The sequence below is a fragment of the Mauremys mutica genome, chromosome 1 (genome assembly GCF_020497125.1).
Source record: "Mauremys mutica isolate MM-2020 ecotype Southern chromosome 1, ASM2049712v1, whole genome shotgun sequence".
Classification (NCBI taxonomy): domain Eukaryota; kingdom Metazoa; phylum Chordata; order Testudines; family Geoemydidae; genus Mauremys; species Mauremys mutica.
Window position 1 is genome coordinate 372,217,923 of NC_059072.1, and position 25,021 is coordinate 372,242,943.

Here is a 25,021-nt window from a genome sequence, read left to right on the forward strand (position 1 = left end):
TCTCCTGTAAAATCAGAAGAGTCCCGAAGATGCTATCATTGTAATTCCCCTGACAACATGAGGAATAAATGCCCTGTGCTGGAAGGAAGCAGGCAGCATGGAAGCCATGTGAATGCTGCGACCCTGAGCACAGAAACTCCTCAGTCACCTGTCACTTATCATTCTGGGTTTGTAATATTATCCTCTACACAATCATACATGAAGCACACCTAGAATGTTAGCATTAATTGCAGGGAAAACCTTGGGTGGGAAGATACAGGGGCAGAGGTTTCTGAGGTTAGCAGGGTATAGAGCAGGGGTCTGCAACCCGCGGCTCCGGAGCCGCATGTGGCTCTTCAGCCTCCTTGTTGTGGCTCCCTTCGGCATTGACAAAAGAAAAAAAAAAGAAAAAAAAGAATAATGGTTATTTATTAATTTAATTTTTATTTATATATTATTTTATTTTTGTTTATTTTGTTGCACAGTTATCTTGGAGTTCGAGGTGATACTTTAACATCAATTTTTTAAAAAGTTTTTATAATTTGTCAATTAAAATGTGCGTCACATCCACGTCTATAGCCCTCGCCTTTACCTGCAGGCGGCTTCTTGAGTGTGCAACCCCCGCGGTAAGCTGACCATGAATACATCCCAAAAAAGAAAAATCTCAGAAGAAAATAGAGAGTTTAAATCTGCATGGACAGATTCCTTTGCCTTCACTGCCAACGACGCTGGCTTACCTGTGTGCTTGATATGTGGCGAGAAATTAGCAAACAACAAAAAATGTAACGTTGAAAGACATTTTCAAAACAAGCACTCAGCATTTTCTGAAAAGTACCCAACTGAAGATGGGCGAAAGAGAGCGATTTCGGAACTACTACGGAAAGTTGAGCAGAGCAAACATACTTTCAAGAAGTGAATCAACTCTCCAAACTCAACTACAGCTGCTAGTTTTGTGGCAGCTCATGAGATCGTAAGGAGGGGGAAGCCATTCACAGACGGAGAATACATGAAAGAATCGTTCATAAAAATATCAGAGCATCTATTCTCCGAATTCAAAAACAAACAGGAAATTATTCAGAAAATTAAAGAAATGCCTCTCTCTGCAAAGACCGTCAAGGACAGGACCATTAAAATGGCAACAAACATCACCAGTAAGCAAATTGATGACATCAATTCAGCTCAAGCATATTCAATTGCCTGTGATGAGTCAAGTGATGTAAACGATATTGAGCAGACAGCACTGTTATGCAGATATGTGAACTCTGATGGGCCGCAGGAAGAACTGATTGAACTCATACCGCTAAAGGGCCAAACGCGGGGACAGGACATTTTTGAGGCTGTTTTGAGTTGTCTAAAAGCCAAAGGAATAAACACCACTCACCTGGTGTCAGTGTCTACTGATGGTGCACCCAGTATGAGAGAAGCACAGAAGGGCTTTGTGAATTTACTTCAAAAGTCGCTGGATTGAGAGCTGATGACGTTTCACTGCATCTTGCACCAAGAAGCACTGTGCACTCAAACATTCCCCCCGAATGTGTGGAAGTGATGTACCTCGTTATTAAGATAGTGAACAAAATAATTGCAAATGGGTTGAACCATCGACAGTTTTGTTCATGGTTAGATGAAGTCGAGAGCGCATATTTGGATCTCCTGCTGCACAACAGAGTTCGGTGGCTGTCAAGGGGAGACGTGCTGAAACGCTTCACTGCTTGTCTGGAACATGTGAAAACCTTCTTGGAAAGCAAAGGCCTCAGCTATCCCGAACTGGGAGACCTCGATTGGCTGGAAAAGTTTTATTTCATGGTGGATATGACAAGTCACTTAAACACGCTGAATAAAAATCTCCAAGGAAAGGGAAGCACGGCCCTGCAGTTGCTGGAGGATGTTCTGGTGTTTGAGTGCAAGGTGACAGTGTTTGCCAGAGATGTACAGAGAGGTACTCTCTCTCACTTCCCCTCCCTGAGAGAGTTCAAAGAAGAGAACAATCACATAAATTGTGATTATTTACACCGTGCAATTATGGCAATGCAAGCTGCATTTGGAGAAAGATTCAGTGAGTTCAGAAAGGAAAAAAACACTCTGTCCTTCCCTGTCACACCGCTGGACATCGACCCATCCCTGCTGAACATATCCGCATTCACAGGGATAAGTCAGCTCGATCTTGAAATTGAACTAGCCGACATAGCGGATAAAGACTTATGGGTGTCCAAGTTCAAAAGCCTGACAGCGGATCTCGAAGAAGTCGCCCGTCAGAAGGCCACTCTCGCTAACGAGCACAAATGGAATGATATTGAAAACCTCCCCAAACCCGACAAACTTGTTTTTGAAACATGGAGTGCCATTCCCGACATGTATATGAACATGAAAAAGTATGCATTTGGAGTCCTGTCCATCATTGGCTCAACATACTTATGCGAGCAAGTTTTCTCGAGCATGAACTTAATAAAGTCCAAATATCGCTCCCACCTCACAAATGAGAGCCTACAGTCCTGTGTGAAGATCAAAGTCACATCTTACAGCCCCGACATAGGGAAGATCAGCATCGAGCTTCAGAAACAGAAGTCACATTAAACAGGTGAGAAGACTAGCATTTAATAGGCTATTATTATTCAGAAAAAAACAATTATTTCAGACCCAGAGCTGATGTAGTTTTTTATTGTATGTTCAGGTGCTTCGGTTGATTGCTGGCCGAGAAAAAAACCCGAAGAGGATGAGAGCACACTGAAATGGACTTGTCAAAAAACGTTCCTAATTTTGTTTACTTTTTTAAAACTGCTAAGCTGCAACTATATGTTTTTTTATATTAAAGTGGGCTACGTTTTATTTTAATTTTACACAAATACGGGAAGGACTCAAAAAGGCCTGCATAGTTCAGTGTTTAATTTATTTCAAAGTAGGCCTACACATGCACACTGCACTTCTGTTTGTTGTATTCTGTTGTTGTAACAGGTAAAATTAAAAAAAGATTAAAACTTTTAAAAGTTTATAAGCAGTGTTATGTTTTGCGGCTCCAGACTATTTTTCTTTAGTGGAAGAGGGGGCAAAATGGCTCTTTTGATAGTAAAGGTTGCCGACCCCTGTAGAGCAAGAAGGTGACACACTGCCAGGACAGATGGCAGAGCTTCTAGTAGAGGAGGTCAAAAGATCCTTGTTCCTTCAGCTCAAGTGCACATAAAAATGTGTGTTGGGAAGCTGCATTATCAGTGTGGGTAGTACATGCGTGGCCAATCTGAGCCTGAGAAGGAGTCAGAATTTTGCATTGCTACAGAGACACAGTAATACGTCAGCCGCTCCCCCCATCATCACCGTCTCTGTTCCCAGCTGGTTCGTGCCATGCAGGAGGCTCTGGGGACGGGGAGGAGTGAGGGCCTGGCAGGCTCAGGGGAGGAGGCAGGAAGGGGGAAGTGGGGGCAGGGCCCGTGGCCAGGGATTGAGCAGTGAGCCCCCCGCCGAATTTTGGAAAGTTGGCGCCTGTAGCTCCTGCCTGGGAGTTGGTGCCTACACATGGAGCCGCCTATTAACTCCTGAAGAGCCGCATGTGGCTCCGGAGCCAGAGGTTGGGCACCCCTGGGGTACTAGACGATAACCCTATTGAAATGCTAATTGGTAATGACATTTTTCATGTCGCTTATGCTGTTAAAGTGTCTGCCTACAACAAGGATCGTTCTGCTGGAACCTCAGAGGGAAAGAGGGAATGTCCCAGGAGCTGCTTAAGGAATGAGACTGAGTCTCCTTGATTCCTCTGCAGCAGCGGGAAGCTGCAGGGTCCCAAGAGCTGGGGTGCTTGAGACCAGCTCCTGCACTGCAGCTGAAGGCAGAGTCTCCTCGGGGAGGGAGAAGTGTGTATTACCTGTCAGGGAGAAAATGTCCAGATTACAGCTATACGAGGGAGATACCCATTGCTAGAAAGCATAGGAAGATGTGTCCCAGAAGGGAGCACAGAGAAGGGTGATGGAATACAAGAAATCACTGGGGAGGTGGGTGAGACTTCCTTTAACACTGCAGCAGGAGGCAACAGCACCTCAGGAAGGGAGGGGGTTGAGAGCCTCTCAGTGAGACAGCTGTCCAGTCTGTTAGCTGTGAGCCCTTCACAACTGAACAGGGGACAGATCCCACCCTAGAGAGCCAAGGGGTATGTGTCTTGGGGAGGGGGGCAAAGAGGGAATCTGGGAAAGGAATAGTGGGATTACAGGAGTGTCTCCTCACTGGTCACTTGGGAGAGGATGCCCAGGAGAGAATGGCTGATTCAGCATCTGTGCATCCAGGCACTCAGCTTGTGGCTCAAGTTTAGAGGGGAATAATCACTTCCCTCGATCCGCTGGCAATGCTCCAACTAATGCAGCCAAATATGCCGGTAGCCTTCTCGGTAACAAGTACACACTGCTGACTCCTATCCAGCTTCTCATCCACTGTAATCCCCAGGTCCTTTTCTGCAGAATTACCACTTAGCCACGATGTCCCCCGCATGTAGCAGTGTATGGGAATCTTCCATCCTCATTTCCGGACTCAGTACTTGTCTTTGTTGAACCTCATCAGATTTCTTCTGGCCCAATCCTCCAATTTCTTTACAGCTGGCTGTATTATAAAGAATCCTTATTGAGGTTGCAGGAACAAACCATCTCGACGTGTAGGAAGAAAAGTAAATATGGCAGGCGACCAGCTTGGCTTAACAGTGCAATCCTTGCTCGTGTTAAACACAAAAAAACAGTTACAAGAAGTGGAAGATTGGACAAATAACCAAGGAGGAGTATAAAAGTATTGCTCAGGCATGCAGGTGTGAAATTAGGAAGGCCAAATCACACTTGGATTTGCAGCTAGCCGGAGATGTTAGGAGTAACAAGAAGGGTTTCTTCAGGTATGTTAGCAACAGGAAGAAAGTCAAGGAAAGTGTGGGCCCCTTGCTGAATGAGGGAGGGAACCTAGTGACAGAGGATGTGGAGAAAGCTAGTGTACTCAATGCTTTTTTTGCCTCTGTCTTCACAGACAAGGTCAGCTCCCAGACAGCTGCACTCTGCAGCACGGTATGGAGAGGAGGTGACCAGCTCTCTGTGGAGAAAGAAGTAGTCTGGAACTATTTAGGAAAGCTGGACGAGCACAAGTCCATGGGGCCGGATGCGCTGCATCCGAGGGTGCTAAAGGAGTTGGCCGATGAGATTGCAGAGCCATTGGCCATTATCTTTGAAAAATCATGGCGATCGGGGGAGGTCCCGGATGACTGGAAAAAAGCTAATGTAGTGCCCATCTTTAAAAAAGGGAAGAAGGAAGATCCAGGGAACTACAGGCCAGTCAGTCTCACCTTAGTCCCTGGAAAAATCATGGAACAGGTCCTCAAGGAATCAATCCTGAACCACTTAAAGGAGGGGATAGTGATCAGGAACAGTCAGCATGGATTCACCAAGGGCAAGTCATGCCTGACTAACGTAATTGCCTTCTATAATGAGATAACCGGCTCTCTGGATGAGGGGAAAGCAGTGGATGTGCTATTTCTGGACTTTAGCAAAGCTTTTGATACAGTCTCCCACAGTATTCTTGCCAGCAAGTTAAAGAAGTATGGGCTGGATGAATGGACAGTAAGGTGGATAGAAAACTGGCTAGATGGTTGGGCTCAACGGGTAGTGATCAATGGTTCCATGTCTAGTTGGCAGCTGGTATCAAGTGGAGTGCCCCAAGGGTCGGTGCTGGGGCCGGTTTTATTCAATATCTTCATTAACGATCTGGAGGATGGTGTGGACTGCACCCTTAGCAAGTTTGCAGATGACACTAAACTGGGAGGAGTGGTTGATATGCTGGAGGGTAGGGATAGGATACAGAGGGGCCTAGACAAATTAGAAGATTGAGCTAAAAGAAATATGATGAGGTTCAACAAGGACAAGTGCAGAGTCCTGCACTTAGGACGGAAGAATTCCATGCACTGCTACAGACTAGGGACCGAATGGCTGGGCAGCAGTTCTGCAGAAAAGGACCTAGTGGTTACGGTGGACGAAAAGCTGACTATGAGTCAACAGTGTGCCCTTGTTGCCAAGAAGGCTAATGGCATTTTGGGTTGTATAAGTAGGGGCATTTCCAGCAGATCGAGGGATGTGATCATTCCCCTCTACTCAGCACTGGTGAGGCCTCATTTGGAGTACTGTTTCCAGTTTTGGGCCCCACACTACAAGAAGGATGTGGATAAATTGGAGAGAGTCCAGCAGAGGGCAACAAAAATGATTAGGAGGCTGGAGCACATGACTTGTGAGGAGAGGCTGAGGGAACTGGGGTTGTTTAGTCTGCAGAAGAGAAGAATGAGTGGGGATTTGATAGCTGCTTTCAACTACCTGAAAGGGGGTTCCAAAGAGGATGGATCTAGACTGTTCTCAGTGGTAGAAGATGACAGAACAAGGATTAATGGTCTCAAGTTGCAGAGGGGGAGGTTTAGGTTGGACATTAGGAAAAACTTTTTCACTAGTAGGGTGGTGAAGAACTGGAATGGGTTCCCTAGGGAGGTGGTGGAATCTCCTTCCTTAGAGGTTTTTAAGGTCAGGCTTGACAAAGCCCTGGCTGGGATGATTTAGTTGGGTTTGGTCCTGCTTTGAGCAGGGGGTTGGACTAGATGACCTCCTGAGGTCCCTTCCAACTCTGAGATTCTATGATTCTATAATATCCCTACCCCCGAGCATATCTACCTCTCCCCCCATCTTTAAGAGAGGATGTAGATCTGACTGAATAAACTGTTGTCTGTGAAAATGCTAATGACCCTCTTGACAGAAGGGAGGAGGAACTTCTCTGGGCTGGTAAGACAAAGGAAGGGGCCTTCCTGCACTTCCACCAATGTAATATATGCCATCATATGCCAGCAATGCCCCTCTGCTATGTACATCGGACAAACTGGACAGTCTCTATGGAAAAGGATAAATGGACACAAATCAGACATTAGGAATGGCAATATACAAAAACCTGTAGGAGAACACTTCAACCTCCCTGGCCACACAATAGCAGATCTTAAGGTGGCCATCCTACAGCAAAAAAACTTTAGGACCAGACTTCAAAGAGAAACTGCTGAGCTCCAGTTCATCTACAAATTTGACACCATCAGCTCAGGACTAAACAAAGACTGTGAATGGCTTGCCAATTACAGAACCAGTTTCTCCTCCCTTGGTTTTCACACCTCAGCTGCTGGAACAGGGCCTCATCCTCCCTGATTGATCTAACCTCGTTATCTCTAGCTTGCTTCTTGCTTGCTTATATTTACCTGCCCCAGGAAATTTCCACCACTTGCATCCGATGAAGTGGGTATTCACCCACGAAAGCTCATGCTGCAAAACGTCTGTTAGTCTATAAGGTGCCACAGGATTCTTTGCTGCTTTTACAGAACCAGACTAACACGGCTACCCCTCTGATATAGGAAGGGGCGTGAAAGGGCTGCTGGTAGAAGGCTCAACACTTTGCCCAGAGAGCACAGATCACCAACACAACTCTCTAGGAAAAAGTGTTTGGAGTGGGGATCACAGGGAAACCCCAACGGGGGTGGGGGGTGAACTTTTTCCATGGGCATAACCCTGGGCTGGAAGGTAGGTTCAGTGAGGGCTAGACAGCATGCAACGTGCTCTTACATCCTTAAATGATCAGACCCTTGAATACCAAGTACTTAAAGACGACCTTGAACTGAGATCCCCACTGATGGGTACAGCAAGGGGAAAGGAAAGCCAGTAACTAACCATATGTTAAGGTTCAGGAACTACTTGAAAGACAAAATGTAATTTCAACAAACCACACTGTGGTGTAATAAATATACGTGGAAACACCTAGCTGTAATAAAAGATTTGATGTTATTGGTAAATATCATGATGGAAAGTTAGCTGCTAACGGTAAATCTTAAGACAAAATATTTTTGTACTGATGGTAAACCTATGAAAAGGTGAAACAGGCATGATTTTTGGGGAAAGCTTTCGGACATACTAGGAGTAATCAACAAGACGCTCATACATGACTATTGCTTCCCAGAGAACACCTGTTCACAGGCTCAAAGCTTGTCACAGGAGGGAGATGAAATATACCTGGTCTGCTGTCTGGAGGGGAAAACTGAGGCACAACACCTCATGGCGTTGATGAATCCATGTACTGAGTTACAACTTGTAGGAAAAACACAATGGTTGACAATGCTACACAGAAAGTACCCTAGACAACTTCTGATATCACTAGGCTCATCTACAAAGTGTTGACAGGTACATACAAGTTTGGAAGAACACCTGTGGATAACACGACAATGTTTGTAACACTTGGGATTTGTATGATCAAAAAGTAAAGAAAGCCTTGAGCACACTGCTTCTGCATCAGCCAGTGACTGACAGTCCTGCAATGAACTAACGGGGGGAGTGTGACATTCTGTGCCCCAAAGCAACACCCTGGCAGACCCATATTTACCTTGGTGATATGATTATGATGTGAATTTTATACAGTATATAAAATACTGATGTATTTGTATACATGTACCATTTTTATTCTTAACATTCTGAAAGCATGGAAGGGCATGTGACCAGCTCCTGTGACTCTGGACTCCATCTTGTGTCTGTACTTTTCCACTAACTGTGCTGGGGGTTTTGCTTGGAATAATGAAGCTCCCTCTACCTGGCAGAAGCTATAAAATGTGGAAGCAACATGATCACTTGGCCTCACTCCCCAAACAACTCAACACCAAAGACGTTAGAACCTGGGACTGAACTGGGGCTGTGGTCCCAGGCTGAAGGGGTTTCTAGCTTGTGCATGGAAGATTGGTGGATTGTTTGTACCATCAGGGTGACACACTGTTTGATTCAAAGCCTGTCTAGTGTATAGAACTTAGATTGTGATGTTGTTTATTTCCCAGATTTCAACTTTGTTCTTTACACTATTACTTATAATCACTTAAACAATTGATCTTTCTTTAATTAATAAATCTGGTTTATAGTTTTTTACTTGCTAGAGGATGCTGTTTAAAACTTAAAAGGGGAAGGGATAGCTTAGTGGTTTGAGCATTGGCCTGCTAAACCCAGGGTTGTCAGCTCAGTCCTTAAGTTGGCCACTTAGGAATCTAGGGCAAAAATTGGTACTGTTAGTGAAGGCAGGGGGCTGGACTCAATGACCTTTCAAGGTCCCTTCCAGTTCTAGGAGATTGGTATATCTCCAATTATTATTATAAATCTGCTCAGGCTGAACTATTGTCCTCTCCACGGTGAGGGAGGGGCAGGCTGGGAAATAAACTGATACCGGTCAGGCTTTTGCCCAGGGCAAGATAGTACAGCTCTTGGGTCCTAGGCTGGAGAGCTGAGGGGAATTGGTTGGAGACTCTCTATTGCTTTTTCTTGGATGGCTAGTGAAGTCATTCATGTACCTGCAGCTGGGTGTGTCCCTGTCTGTGTATAGCTGTGTAAGTGCAAGACCTGAGAGGATTGCAGCTTGTCACAGACTTGCAGTGTGAGAGGGGGCCCAGATTGGCATGCCAGAGGGCTCGGCGGTCCCCAGGGAATTCCTTCCTCCCCCACAGTGAATAGGCCCTGCAAAACTGGGAGTCCATTTCCTTGTTGTCATGTGGTCACTTACTGACAGAGAGACCCTGGTTATGGAAGGGAAGTCAGGACACTTGGGTTCTGTCAGTCAGTGTCTGTGTGACCATGGAAAAGTCATGTCTCCCTGTGTCTCAGTTTACAGGTTGGTGAAATGGGGATGGTTCATAGTGACTTTTCTTTGCTAGGTGTTTTGAAGATACATCAATGAAAGCCGCTACACAGTATGATGATAGTTACTGATGAGAAGTACTGATCTCTGATCCCTTAGCGACAGCCCCATGTGTTTGCTTTAAGTGCTTGTGTCTCCTCTTAGTCCACTTACTCCGGTTCTCACTATCTACCCATCTATCCTGAGAATTAGGCATTATCCCTAATTTTCTTTTTCATCAACTATAATTTTTAAATACAGACACACAAACGTACAGAGCAGCGAACTCCTCTCTGACTCAGTGCAGAACCCATGAGTTCTCATCCCCCTTTGGGAAGGTTCCTTAATTGCTGTTTACTCCTAAAGCTGGATAATTAGCATGGAAGTGGAGAGTTGCTTGTCTACAGCCTGTTTACACTCAGATCCTCCCTTCTCCTCTAGAGGCTGAGCGAACCCCACTGGGATTACACAGAGCTATATTAGAAACTGTGCACACCGTCTGTCAGCTCTCGGCGTGGGATGCTGCTGCAGATGCTGGCTTGAGAGAGTTGTGGGTCATGGATACCTGAGGAAGATTCCTAAGGAGGACACTTCCGTCTCAGAATTCACAGGTACCCATCTCTTGCTGAGAAGCTCACCTGATCTGCAAACCCTCTGAAACATGTGTGTGGTGGGATAAAGACGATGTCTGTGGTCTTATCCACTCTGCACAACCATGACACATGCCAGGACCCTTGCCATAAGTAATGAGTTTGCTAAAGAATCACTGGCCAAAATCTCACTCTTTTCTGTACATCCCTGCTCATCCCACCTTCTAGACTCCGGCCCAAACCTGGTGCATTTCAGTGGCACAGTGAATCCTTTAGGATGAAAGATGTTAGTAGATGTGCAGTACAAGGGCAAATTCTGAGACTACGGCCCATGCTTTACTCAGGCCCCACTGAGGCAAAATTCCCCTTGGAGCAAGAACTGAGTGCAGATGTCAGAGCCAGCTGTGTGCTAATGCATAGACAATGTCACCCCCTGGTTATGCCACCAGCACCACCTATAATGGCCAATCCATTTGTGAATCCCATTCTTCTATGCTCTTCACTCCAATAATGTTTGTAGCAAGGAGTTCTAAAGGCCAAATAGGAATTATGGTATCAATTACATTTTCTCAATGTTATATGTTCAGACTTTCAATTTAACTAAATGTTCCCTTGTTCATGTTATGAGACACATTAAATATAATTGCCTGATCTACTTTCTTTATCAATAGGTCCATAGGGTTTAAGGTCAGAAGGGACCACTTGATCATCCAGTCTGACCTCCTGTAAAACACAGGCCCGTTAAATTTCACCCAGTTACCTCTGGATTGAGCTGAAAGACGTGTGTGTGACTAAGGCCGACACTACACTAGGATTTTACATCATAGAATGATCCATAGAGTTATAAGGGAACGTGAAGGACAGCTAGTCTATCCCCTGACAAGATAACAGGATTTCTTTTGTCTTAGTCATCTAAGACTGATGGTTATTCACACTTAGCCCACACTTAGTAGAGGAATACTATCATGTTGCATGTTGTATTTCTGCTAACCTAAACCGCCCTGGCTGCAATTTAAATCCGTTGCTTCTTGTCTTCGCTTCAGAGGCTAAGGAGAACACTTTTTCTCCCTCCTTGTAACAACCTTTTAGGTATATGAAAACGGTTATCCTTTCCCCCCTCAGTCTTCTCTTATTCAGACTAAACACTGCTAGATCTTCCAGTCTTCCCTCATAGATTTTGTTTTCAAGACCCTTAATCATCCTTTTCTCCAGTTTTTCCAGATCAGTTTGAATGTTTATCTGATTCCCTAAAGACTTGCAACCCCTCCCAACTTGGTATCATCTGCAAATTTAACAAGTTTATACTCTATGCCGTGATCTAAATCGTTAATGGAAACATTGAAAAGAACCGGACCCAGAACTGATCCATGCAGAACCTCACTTGTCATGTCCTTTGAGCCTGACTGTGAGTCATTGATAACTACTCTCTGGGAGCATTCTTTTTCAACCAGTTATGCACACACCTTATTGTAGCTCCATCTAGGTTGTATTCCCCTAAATTTGTTAATGAGAAGATCATGCGAGACTGTATCAAAAGCTGTACTAATGTCTAGATATACCACATCTGCTGCTTCCCTACATCCACAGGGCTTGTTACCCTGTCAAAGAAAGCTATCAGGTTGGTTTGAAATGATTTGATCTTGATGAATCCATGCTGACTATCACTTAGCAGTTCATTATCTTCTATTTGTTTGCAAATTGATTCCATGATTATTTGCTCTATTATCTTTCCTGGTACAGAAGCTAAGTTGACTGGTCTGTAATAGCCTGGGTTTCCCTTATTTCTCTCTTTATAGACAGGCACTATATGTGCTCTTTTCCAGTCTTCCGGAATCTCCCGTCTCCCATCACTTTTCAAAGATAATAGCTAATGGCTCAGATCCCTCCTCACTCAGTTCCTTCTGAGTATTCTAGGATGTATTTCATCAGGCCCTGGTGACTTGAAGACATCTAACTTCTCCAAGTAACTTTTAACTTGTTCTTTCCCTATTTTAGTAGATGAATCTACCCCATTTTCACTGACATTCTCTATTTCAGGTGTCCAAAAACCACCAACCATCTTGGTGAAAATGGAACAAACAATGATTAATCACCCTCACTGCTAAATATTTGGCCCTAAATTCTAGCTGGAATTTGCCTGGCTTCAGCTTCCAGCCCTTCGGTCTTGCTCAGCCTTTCTCTGGTAGATTACAGAGCCTGTTATTACCCATGATTTTCTCCAAATTAAAGTCTCTGCTTGATCATCTTTTTGATAAGTTAAGAGATCGAGACCTTCAGGTCTAACAATGTATCATTTTCTCTATCCTCCAATCATTTTTGTGGCTCTTTTCTGCACCGTCCAAGTTTTCAACTTCTTTTTTCAAATGTGGACCCCAGAACTGGATGTAGTTTGTTTCATCAATCCCATGTGGAGAGGAAAAATCTTTCACCTGCTCCAACTCACCAACTCAATATTTTCCACTACTAAATGAAATGCCTCTGAGAAATCAAGGTTCATTGCACCAACCTTGTTCCCTTGATCAACCAATGTGTACTCTCATAAAAGAATGAAATCAGGTTTATTTGACAAAATCTGTTTAAGTTCGTGAGTGGCAGTACTTACATTTCTAGACTTTTTTTTTTAACTAATCCCATACCAGCTTTTCCATTGTTTCTTAACCTTGTCAACTCTTTTATAAAACAAAACCCCTTTTAAATACTTTATATATAACACAGGAATTGACATAAATTTTTTCTAGGATTTCAATTGTTCTTAATATAATTAATAACCTCCTTTTTGTAATTCATAGCAATGCCACACATGGAGTTTTCCCAGATGTGTTAACCTTCTTTATCAATTTTCTTAACTTCTGATTTCTATTCTTGGCCAGCTGTTTTCCCTTTTTCCTCTTTGTCACATATTGCTTCCCTCCCACTAATTGCTGCCTTAACTTTACCACTAAACTGAGTTTTTACCCAAGGTTGTTCACTTTGTTGACTGTGGAATCATGAGCTTTCCACTATGTGATGAGCTGTAATCAAAGAAATACCAATATTCATTCATATTTTTCTGTCTAAATTTTTTCTCCTGATCAGTTTTGCTGACAATTTCCCTCATCTTTAGGGAATTAGTCCTCTTGGAGCACTAAATGTCTATCGATAGTACTGGTTGGGAACTGTCCATTTGAATGTAAATCAGTTTCATTTTTTTTTAATTTTCCTCTCCTATAACATATGTCCTCATCTTTGTCTCTTGTGAAAAATAAAGAGTCCCAGACTTTTCTGTCCTTAACAGAGACTGGGTGACCAAAACTGAACACATTCCTGAACACGTTATGCTTCATCCCATATCTTGGGGATCTGAACATTGTTTTGTCTTGTCCACTGCTGCGAAGGAGCAGGTGTTTCTCTTGAGCTGCTGTCAATGGCATCCAGGTCTTTCCCCTGAGGTATGTTCTACATGGGATGTTTCTCTCAGCACATGTCCTTGTAAAAATTTATTTTTCCTCCTCTCTGATTTTGGGCAACTGGATGAATGGGGAATTCCCTTCAGTATGGACTCCCTATCCTGGCTCTCACTGCATTAAGACACAATGATGGATAACCACTATCCACACTTGTGTTTCCTGCTGGTGCCTCTTGAGGTCCCCCCTGCAAAAAAGTATAGGACTTATTAATTCAGGGAGCACAATAATATATGGAATTGTATATAGTAGGGTCATTCTTCATAGTTATTTTCTCTAAATAATAAAAATGTAATTTTTTCAGTGTGGGAAGAGAGATCAATCTTCTTTTTCCATGAGAACAGCCTCCACTAGTGCATGCAGTGTCTCATATTAACGTTGTCTCTCCATTCAGGCATTTCTACTGTGACCATCATCCGAGGTCCTGGGAACACACAGAAAGTCAGGGGAGCATATGGTAAATGCAGGAGACGCCCTTATGCCTCAGAGTTGGACACTTTCTGCCCTAAGCCATGTCAGATTCGAACACAACCGACTTCAGAAACCCCCCGACCTTCATCCTACTTGGCATTCCTGGCCTAGAGGCAGCCCATATCTGGATCTCCATTCCCTTCTGTGCTATGTACACCATAGCCGTGTTGGGGAACTTCACCATCCTGTTCATCGTGAAGAGGGAGCCGAGCCTCCACGTGCCCATGTTCTATTTCCTCTGCATGCTGGCTGTCACTGACCTGGTCATGTCCACATCCACCCTACCGAAAATGCTGAGCATTTTCTGGTTCAATTCCAGGGAGATCAGTTTCAGTGCCTGCCTCACCCAGATGTACTTCATTCACTGCTTCTCAGTGATGGAGTCTGGAATCCTCGCTGCCATGGCTTTTGATCGCTACGTGGCCATCTGCAATCCTCTGAGATATTTAGCTACCCTGACAAACTCTGTTGTTGCCAAGTTAGGCCTGGCCGTGATGCTGCGTAGTGGCATACTTGCATTGCCCTATCCCTTCCTGGCAAGGCGGTGGCCATATTGCAGAACCAACATAATCCCCCACTTCTATTGTGGGCATATAGCTGTGGTGAAGCTGGCTTGCGCTGACATCCGCATCAATAGTTACTATGGACTGTTTAATCTTTTCTCTATGATCGGAATGGATGGGTTTTTTATCGCCGTGTCCTATACTCTGATCCTCCGGGCCATCTTCCGCCTCCCCACAAAGGATGCCCGGCTCAAAATTTTTGGGACCTGCATCTCTCATCTTTGTGCCATCTCAGCTTTATACATCCCAGATTTATTCTCTTCTCTTATTCAGCGGTTTTTCCACAATGTTCCACTACATTTCCTCATTCTTATTACCAGTGTGTACCAGCTGGTGCCCCCCATGATACACCCCATCATTTATGGGGTGAGGACCAAGCAGATCCGGGGCAGGCTGCTCCAGCTCTTTACTCATAAAGAGACCTAAATATTTCCTCCTTGTGCTCTGGCTTTCAGATTGAGCTCTGTGCAGAGCTGGCTGGTGTATAATGCTGGGACCTCTTCCCGGAACCACTCCCTGGAAAGACAGAGACATTAAACCCTTCCCTGTCCTTACTGTGCTGTGTCAATGTGATGAACTGGGGAGTCAGTCTATGCACACTACACTGAGTTGCCCCCTTTCTAATTGCTAGTAGCTGGATCCCTGGAATTACAATCTTGCCCCATCTCTTCTGTCAAGCCTCGACCGTGTGTCTTCTCCCCAAGGCCCTGCCCCTGTCACTTGCTCCTGTCTTCCCATCCCCTCGTCAGCTGCGACCCAGTTATCTCTATAACCAATGTGTTCTCACATCTTATGGCAAGTCATTTAAGGTGCATTGTTTAGTGTTAACATTTTAATGTTTATTCTTACTTTGTTACTAACTCTGTGCAGAGAGAGACTCCTGTGATCTGTCTCAGCTCTGGGATGGGAGTGGGGAATAATTTGTTACAGCAGGAGGCAGATACATCTGAGGTCTAAATAAGAAGATCAGAATGGCCATACTGGGTAAAACCAATGGTCCATGTAGCCCAGTAGCCTGTCTTCTGAGAGTGCCCAGTGCCAGGTGCTCCAGAGGGAATGAACAGAACATGGCAATCAGCCTGTGATTCATGTGGAGAAGCTGGGCAGAAGGGAGCAGAATCCCTGAGCTGAGACTGCCTCAACTTCAGCTAACAGACGTTTTGTAGCATGAGCTTTCGTGGGTGAATACCCACTTCTTCGAATGCAAGGAAGACGATAAATGGACACAAATCAGACATTAGGAATGGCAATATACAAAAACCTGTAGGAGAACACTTCAACCTCCCTGGCCACACAATAGCAGATCTTAAGGTGGCCATCCTACAGCAAAAAAACTTTAGGACCAGACTTCAAAGAGAAACTGCTGAGCTCCAGTTCATCTGCAAATTTAACACCATCAGCTCAGGACTAAACAAAGACTGTGAATGGCTTGCCAATTACAGAACCAGTTTCTCCTCCCTTGGTTTTCACACCTCAGCTGGTGGAACAGGGCCTCATCCTCCCTGACTGATCTAACCTCGTTATCTCTAGCTTGCTTCTTGCTTGCTTATATATACACCTGCCCCTGGAAATTTCCACTACTTGCATCCGAAGAAGTGGGTATTCACCCACGAAAGCTCATGCTGCAAAACGTCTGTTAGTCTATAAGGTGCCACAGGATTATTTGCTGCTTCTACAGAACCACACTAACACGGCTACCCCTCTGATATTCAGCTTCATCTGGCAGGAGTTCAAGCCTCCAGCCATAGTAGAAGTGAAGGGCCCTGGCTGCAGCAGCAGAACAGCCCCTCAGTTCAGGCTGCCCCAAGCCCTAGCCACAGTCACAGAGTGGAGGCAGGAGCTGTTGGGGGGAATGTGGAGAGAAATGCTACTCATTTTTGTCCTCTACATCTTCCATTCTGCTGCCATCCAGGGGTTGCTTCCTTTTTCCCTGTCCTTGGACAAACCTCAGGGGGAGGTTTTTTTTGTGTCCCCTCCCTGACCCTTTAGGGGCTGCTCTCTTCCCTCCAGCTCCCTTTCCCTTTCTGCGGCACCACCGCTACAGTCGCCAAACCGGTGGTCTGCTCTCTCTTTGCCCATCTCCATGGGCCGCAGGGTCATAACAGGGGCCCAGACAGAAAATCATCATAAGTCCACGACACCATCCCCCACTGTGCTGCTGGATGAGCATGACCGTTTCTGGTGGACACTTGTGATTTCACGGGTAAGGTGAAATTCCTTCTACAGCATTGGGGAGACATCTATCTCCTCTTCTCGGCCGCAAGGTCTGTTTTGGAGGATTGGGGGGGAACTGAGAGGGAGGATATCTTGGTCTACCGGCTGGCCAGCAACTTCTGTGACAAACTTTTCAGGTTGGTCAGCGATTGTTGCAAGGCCGGCTGGGGATCCTCCTGCCCACGAGGATTCTACTCAGCCCTAAGAATGAAGCCAAGCATCTTTCAACATTGAACAACAGAGAATCTAGGGTGTTCTCCATGTTGCCAGGAGCTCTCCTTCCTTTGTGATGTAGGGTAATGTCAGGGTTCCCTCTCCACTCTTAACTCTGGGGTACAGATGTCGGGACCCACATGAAAGACCCCCTGAGCTTATATTCCACCATATTAGGTTAAAAACTTCCCCAAGGCGCAAATTCCTTTCCTTGACCTTGGACGGTATTGCTGCCACCATCAAGTGATTTAAACAAACATTCAAGGAGGGGCCACTTGCGGAACTACCAACTATGGTTTGTAACCTACCCTTTAAATCAGCTTCTGTACCCAATGATGGGAAGAAAGGTAATGTGACACAATATTTTAAAAAGTCTCTAGAGGTGATCCCATCAATTACAGACCGGTAAGTCTAACATCAGTATTGGGCAAATTAGTTGAAACAATAGTAAATAAAAGAATAAAATTGTCAGACACATAGAAGAACATAAATTGTTCGGCAAAAGTCAGCTCGGTTTCTGTAAATGGAAATCGCGTCTTACTAATCTATTAGAGTTCTATCTATCATTAGTCTGAAAGATTGGGTGCTCTGCCAGGGTAGGTCATAGTCCCATATCTTCCAACAAACATTGTCATGAACCATGACAACTTCTCCTTGTTTCAATTTTTGTACACACTGAAGCTGCGGGGGTTCTAGATGCCAGAGTGTCCATTGGCTTCCTATCCCTATCCAAATATCGGGTATTTTTCCAGGAGCACCGAGTATAAATCAGCTAGGCTCACCAGGAGGTTTAATTTCCCAAACATCGCGGTGAATTACCCAGTCCCACATACATCCTCCCCACGGACCCGGCAGGATTTGGTATGTGGGAGCCCACACACCCAGGCTCTTACGCTTGGAAGGATCACTGCAAGTGTCTGCATTTCCACCCTGAAACCCTCCAAGTATGTCTCCAAGGCCACAATTCAGATGGCATCCCCGAGGCATTTGTAAGGGCAGTGGGCCAAGTCTGATGCTCAAGATCACTCCGAATGGCCATCAGCTGGTCATTCAGGAAATCCTGAAACTCTGAGCAGGCCAAATCCCACTGCAATATCTTCCCTGCCTCAGTGATGTTAAGTACCATCCTTGTTAGCAATTCCTGGGTTATGGAGCTGAGGATGGAGATAACATGCAGTTCGCCGATTCTAGCCTGTACGTGTGCTCCAGTAATATGTCCCGTGGTTTTCTCCAGCTGCCCTAGTTTTTCCTCATGCTGTTGGCCTTTGTAAAATGTCCAAATTGCTGCTGCACTATTGGCATTCAAATCTCTTTTCCTTCTTGAGACAATCCATGCCCTTTGCTCTGCTAACCAAATGGCAGCCCCCTTGGCGCAATTAGGGTATACAGAGGTGACCTGAAAACTGGATAATGGCAGTGAGAATGTTACAATCCCTAGTGTGGCATTAACTATTGTCCATCGATACCCTAGCACATCTCTCTTTGGTACAGTGTCATACCACTTTTGTTGGTAAACAATTCTCATATAGCTCCGAGAAGCTTCACCATTAAGGGCATCGGAAGGGGAATACTGCAGTATGGTGCAGGTTAAGTTACTGGTTATTGGGATTACTTCAGTACAGGTAAAATTGCCATCAGTGGAACACACTTTCTGAGTGTGAATTTGATCATTTACTACTTGGGTAAGCAAATAACAATGAAGACCCCTTCCTCCCAGTATATTGCAGGCTCTGGGAACGGCCATCATGTCAATCCCGTTATGAAACCCACTAATCTCAATGACGGATTTTTGAAGCTTGTTTGTAGTGATCTCATACACTTCTATCTCTACTGACCCATCTGTTTTCCACTCAAACTTTCGCTTGTATGAGATCCTCTGAACCTTATAAAATAATTTTTCCAAACAATATTTAAATAAATCACTAAGGTGTGAAGGCCTTGGCCATTGAGTCCCATCTGAATACATGGGATTGTTGATATTTGAGAGGTAGTGGTTGTGGAGGAGCTGGTGGGGGCAGTGTCTGTGGCAACAAGGCGCTTCTGGTATTCATCATCCAGAATCCAATTAGGCAGGGAAGTGCAGCCTGATTGTACTTGTCCATAAGTGCAGAGCCTCGCCCAGTCCACCACTCAACCCCAGACTCCCAATCACGGTCCCTCCAAATTCCTCCCTGCCAATTTACAATACTCCGTCTCCGCCACCAGGGCCAATTCTTAATGTCTTTTGTAGTCAGGAATCCATGGATCTTGGCAGTTTTGGCAGAGTGAGTGCTCCTTCTTCTTTCCCTGTATAGTTGTGGTGCAGGATCATGCAGGAGATAGGTTACTAGCTGTAGCAGGGTGGACACCTGCTCCTGCCCTGAGGGGTTTAAAAGCGGCCTGGCAGGGCTTGAGAGCTGCGGCCCTAAAAGCTGGGCTGATTGGGGAAGTGGCTGCAGCTAGGGCCATGCCCCAAACTGAGCAACAGGGCCTTATAAGAAGGCCAGGGAAGCCAGAAGCCAAGACAGTCTCTCTCTGCCTTCAGAGAGAGAAAGGCCTGGCTGCAGGGAGCTAGACACAGGGTACCTGAGTGAAGCAGGGCTGGGGACAGGCTGAGGAGCTGGGGAGCTCCAGTCTGGAAAGCCCCAGGCTGCGGCCTAGCAGAGGGCCAACAGGTACTAGGGGTTGCAGAGGGCAGCCCAGGGGTAGGCCAAGGCAGCAGGTCCAAACCCTCCTTGCCAGTGATGAGTAGGCTGATACTGCATTCTGCCCCAGGACGTGGGGCTAGACAATGACTGGCAGTAGCCTGATACTGAGGTGAGGTGGGGATAGAGGGTGGGGGTTCCCTGAGGAGGGGAAACCCTGACAAAAAGGGATTACTGCAAGGGGGCAGCACTCCCATGTAAAAGGGCACCGGGTCCAGGGAGGGACACGGGGGGCCATAAGACAAGCAGATCACCGGCCTGCAGAGGGCGCTCCAGGGCTGGAACAAGCTAATTCCCGGAGTCACCAGCAGAAGGCGCCACAGGGGTGTGTCCGACATATCTACACTAGCATGTCACCCTGTAGTGGTTTGGTATCTTTAACAGATGCTGGCTAGATGATGGTTCTGTTAGTGGACAAGGGAGAGGTTACTAGCACTTCACCTTGACTTTGTTTCTCATTGTCCAGGAGGGAAAGAGGTATCAGAAAGAGAGAGAGGTTGATCAGTAGTCAGAGCTGCATCATCTTGAGGCGGTGGGGCCTTTTTGCAGTGAGACGTGAGGGTCCAGGCCGTCAGGTCTTGACACTTCACAGCAGTGTTGGTAGTCAGCAAGACTTGGTAAGGGCCTTTCCAGCACGAGGTTAGAACTGTCTTTCATTGATGGACCCCTGTTTCCAAGAATGAATGGCAGGGCTGCTCAGGAGCCTTAGGTAGTGCCTCTTTCACCTGTGAATAAAGAGACTTAAGACATTTCATTAATGCCTGACAGTTAAGCATTGTATCATCCATCAAATGAACGTCCATTTGGGCAAGGGTCAGAGGAGGCGCTGCTGGAAGTCGCATCGGCCGCCCTGTCAGTATTTCATGAGGGTTAAGTCCAGTCTTTAGGTTGAGGGTGGCCCTCATGCTCATTAATGCTAACCGAAGGGCATCTGGCCATTTTAAGTTTGTTTCCACACAGATCTTGGCAAGTTTATTTTTCAAAATTCCATTCTGACATTCTACTGTTCCCAGGGGCGGCTCTAGGCAGCAGCTAAACAAGCAGGTTCCTAGGGCGGCAAAATATATGGGACGGCATAATGCTGGGGCCCCAGCTCATACCTCAAGCAGTGTCCTGGGCTGGATACTGACCACCCTGGGGGGCGGTAGCCAGCCTTTTTTTCTGCCGCCAGGTGTGGCGGGGCAGGGAGCCGGATAATTGGGAAGCGTGTCCCTGTGGCTCTCCCGTGGTCAGTGGCCACCCCCAACCCCTCAGGCGGGAGCCGGTAGCAGCCCTGCTCTGGCTGCAGAGGACGGGCCCCTCCTCCTTGGCTTGTCCCCGCTGCTGCAAGCCGAAGAGCAGCCTGTCCTCTGCAGCCGGAGCAGTGCCGCACTACCGGCTCCTGCCTGGGGTGTGTGTGGGGGGGTGGCCGCTGACAGTGGGAGAGCGTCGTGAACAAGCCGAGGAGGAGTGGCCTGTCCTCTGCAGCCGGGGCAGGGCTGGACTACCGGCTCAGCCTGGGGGGTGGGGGAGGTGGCCGCTGATCGCGGAAGAGCAACAGGAGCCGGTAGTGTGGCCCTTCCCCAGCTGCAAAGGATGGGCCGCTCCTCCTTTGCTTGTCCCTGCCACTCTCCCATGTCCACCCCCCCAGCAGCAGCTCCAACCTGGCCCTGGGAGCGGCGGTGACGGGAGATGAATCCACCTCAAGACAAGGGGTCTGTGTTTTGGGAGGGGGGGCAGTGGAGGAATCTGGGAAATGAATACTGGGATTACAGGAATGTCTCCTCACTGGTCACTTGGGAGAGGATGGCCAGGACAGAATGGCTGATTCAGCATCTGTGCATCCAGGCACTCAGCCTGTGACTCAAGTTTGAGAGGGGACTGTGTCACTGGCCTCCTGGAGGGGAGCAGTCACACAACTGACCTCTCGGAGATAGAGAGAGGGGTGACAGTGGGTAGCTCAATCCAGTTCTATGGTGTGCTTATGAATCACAGAAAATTAGGGTTCAAAGTGACCTCAGGAGGTCATCTAGTCCAACCCCTTGATCAAAGCAGGACCAAACCCAACTAAATCATCCCAACCAGGGCTTTGTCAAGCCTGACCTTAAAAACCTCTAAGGATGGAGATTCCACCACCTCCCTAGGTAACCCATTCCAGTGCTTCACCACTCTCCTAGTGAAATAGTGTTTCCTAATATCCAGCCTAAACCTCCCCCACTGCAACTTGAGACCGTTGCTTCTCGTTCTGTCATCTGCCACCACTGAGAACAGCCAAGCTCCTTCCTCTTTGGAACCCCCTTCCAAGTAATTGAAGGATGTTATCAAATCTCCCCTCAGTCTTCTCTTCTGCAGAATAAACAATCCCAGTTCCCTCAGCCTCTCCTCATAAGTCATGTGCCCCAGTCCCCTAATCATTTTTTTGCCCTCTGCTGGATTCTCTCCTATTTGTTCATATCCTTTCTGTAGTGGCGAGACCCAAAACTGGATGCAGTGCTCCAGATGTGGCCTCACCAGTGCCAATTAGAGGGGAATAATCACTTCCCTCGATCTGCCAGCAATGCTTCTAATAATGCAGCCCAATATGGCAGTTGCCTTCTTGCTATCAAGGGCACAGTGCTGACTCATATCTAGCTTCTCATTCACTGTAGTCCCCTGTATCAGAGGAGTAGCTGTGTTAGTCTGGATCTGTAAAAGCAGCAAAGAATCCTGTGGCACCTTATAGACTAACAGACGTTTTGCAGCATGAGCTTTCGTGGGTGAATACCCACTTCTTCGGATGCAAGTGGTGGAAATTCTTCGGATGCAAGTGGTAGTCCCCGGTCCTTTTCTGCAGAAATACTGCTTAGCCAGCCTGTCCCCAGCCTGTACTGGTGCATGGGAGTCTTCCATCCTAATTTCAGGACTCTGTTACCTTGTTGAACTTCATCATATTTCTTTTGGCCCAATCTTCCAATTAGTCTAGGTCACACTGGACCCTACCCCTACCCTCCTCCATATCTGCCTCTCTCCTTAGCTTTAAGACAGGATGTACAGCCCACTGAATAAATGGTTGTCTGTGAAAATGCTAATGATCCACCTTACAGAGAGAAGGAGGAAATTCTGATAAGACACAGAAAGCAGCTGTGAAAGAGGTGCTGGGAGAAGGCACAACACTTTGCTCAGAGAGCACACACCACCATCAGAACCATCTAGGAAAAGTGTTTGGAGTGGGGATCACAATGAAAGCCCAAGTGCGGGGTGAACTTTTTCCATGGGCATAACCCTGGGTTGGGAAGCAGCTTCAGTGAGGGCTGGACAACATGCAAAGTGCTCCTACATCCTTAACTCATCGGAGCCTAGAATACCAAGTACTCAGTGATGACCTTGAACTGAGATGCCCGCTGAAAGGGACACTGAGAGGAAAGGAAAACCAGTAGCTAAACATATGTTAAGGTTCAAGAAGTAGTTGAAAGCCAAAATGTATTTTCAATAACCAAACTGTCCAAGCAGAAAATGTGGTGTAATAAATATATGTGAAAACGCCTACCTGTAATAAAAGATTTGATATTATTGGTAAATATCATTATTCAAAGTTTGTTTCTAAGGGTAAACCTTATAATAAATATTTTGGTATTAATGGTAAATCCTATGGAAACTTGTACCATTCATGATTTTTGGGGAAGACTTTTGGACATACTAGTGTTGGTATATATATAATATGTAATATTTTATTGAGACCTGGTATGAATGATGTGTGCTTGACATGAATACGCGCATTTCAAGTTGGCAGCCGAAGCAAAAACTTAAGGTCGAGAACTATTAGAACTATATGTGCAAAAACAATCTTGTTATGTTCCAAGAAAAATATGGAGAATCAGTAGAAAAGGAAACAACACCAGCTGAACTGATATAACATTATGTAAGAATTGGAGGAAATGGCCCCCTTTGGCTCATGGCAGCCCGCCCTAGATTGTCTCATTGCAATTGTGTGTGTAGAAGTCGTAGGAAACAAAGGCAAAGAACCGATGACAAGACAGAATGGACTATAAATGGTTGCCTATGATTTGCACAAATCGGAGACGTTTATTGATCCACAGCCCCGTTTAGATATAGATGTGGTTTTCACCAGCTCCCCACATCTAATTATCTTATGATCGAAAGGAATCTCGACTGGCCATCAGGATCATTCTGACCTTTTGATTCTGGTATAGTTTGGGGTGTGAATGTAAAGTGAGTAAAGTTTGTTTTGTAATCAATAAAGAGCACTTAGAGTATTATACACCAAGACTGTGTCTGGAATCTCCCTGCTCCCCATCCTGTAAGGAGACCTCTATTGTGAGTCTAACACTAGGAGTAGTAAACAAGAAGCCCTATGGGATACTGCATCTCAGCTAATACCTGTAAACAGGCTCAAAGCTTATCACAGTAGGGAAACTATGATAAACCTGGTCAGCTGTATGCAATTGGAAACTGAGGCACATTGTCTCATGACTTGATGAATATCTCTATTGATATATCCCCATTTGGAAAAGCAGAATGGTTAACAATGTGCAAAGATACAAAGAGAGGTTTTTCTAGTGACCCAGAGAAGACACATTTTCAGACTTTTGATCACAGAGCTGATCTACAAAGTCTTAAAAGCAGCAAAGAGTCTTGTGGCACCTTATAGACTAACAGACGTTTTGGAGCATGAGCTTTCATGGGTGAATACCCACTTCGTCGGATGCATGTACAGATCCAGACTACCCCTCTGATAAAGTCTTAAAAGGTACACAGAACTTTACAAGAACACCTATATGTAACACTACAATTACAATGTTTTGCAACACTCCGGACTCAAATGTTCAAAATCTAAAGAGGGTCTCCAGCACTCTGCCTCCACATTAGTCAGTGACCAAGGTGAAGAACGGCTGGATTTTTTGCATTGCCATATGTTGGGGTTGGGAAGCAGCTCCACAGGGGCCTAGCCAACACGGGAAGTCCTTTTACATCTTTATCTCACCGGACCCTGGCATACCAAGACCCCAAAGACGATCTTAGACTGTGATCCCTATTGAAGGACACACTGAGGGAAAGGAAAGGAAACCCAGTAGTTAAACACATGTTAAGGTTTAGGAAGCAGTTGAAAGACACAATGAATATTGAACAAACCAAACTGTCCAAACACAAGGCTTGGTACAATAAAAATAGTTGGAAATGCCTTCCTGTGATAAAAGGTTTGGTGTTATTGTTAAATC

At 45.8% G+C, this 25,021-nt stretch overlaps 1 protein-coding gene across 1 annotated transcript; it reads left to right on the forward strand.

The window, feature by feature from the left end:
* The first annotated feature begins 14,193 nt into the window (after window positions 1–14,193).
* Window positions 14,194–15,141, forward strand: LOC123371274 (olfactory receptor 52E4-like). Its single transcript, XM_045018669.1, has one exon. The coding sequence runs from the start codon at window positions 14,194–14,196 to the stop codon at window positions 15,139–15,141; it is 948 nt and encodes a 315-aa protein (XP_044874604.1).
* Window positions 15,142–25,021: the final 9,880 nt, after the last annotated feature.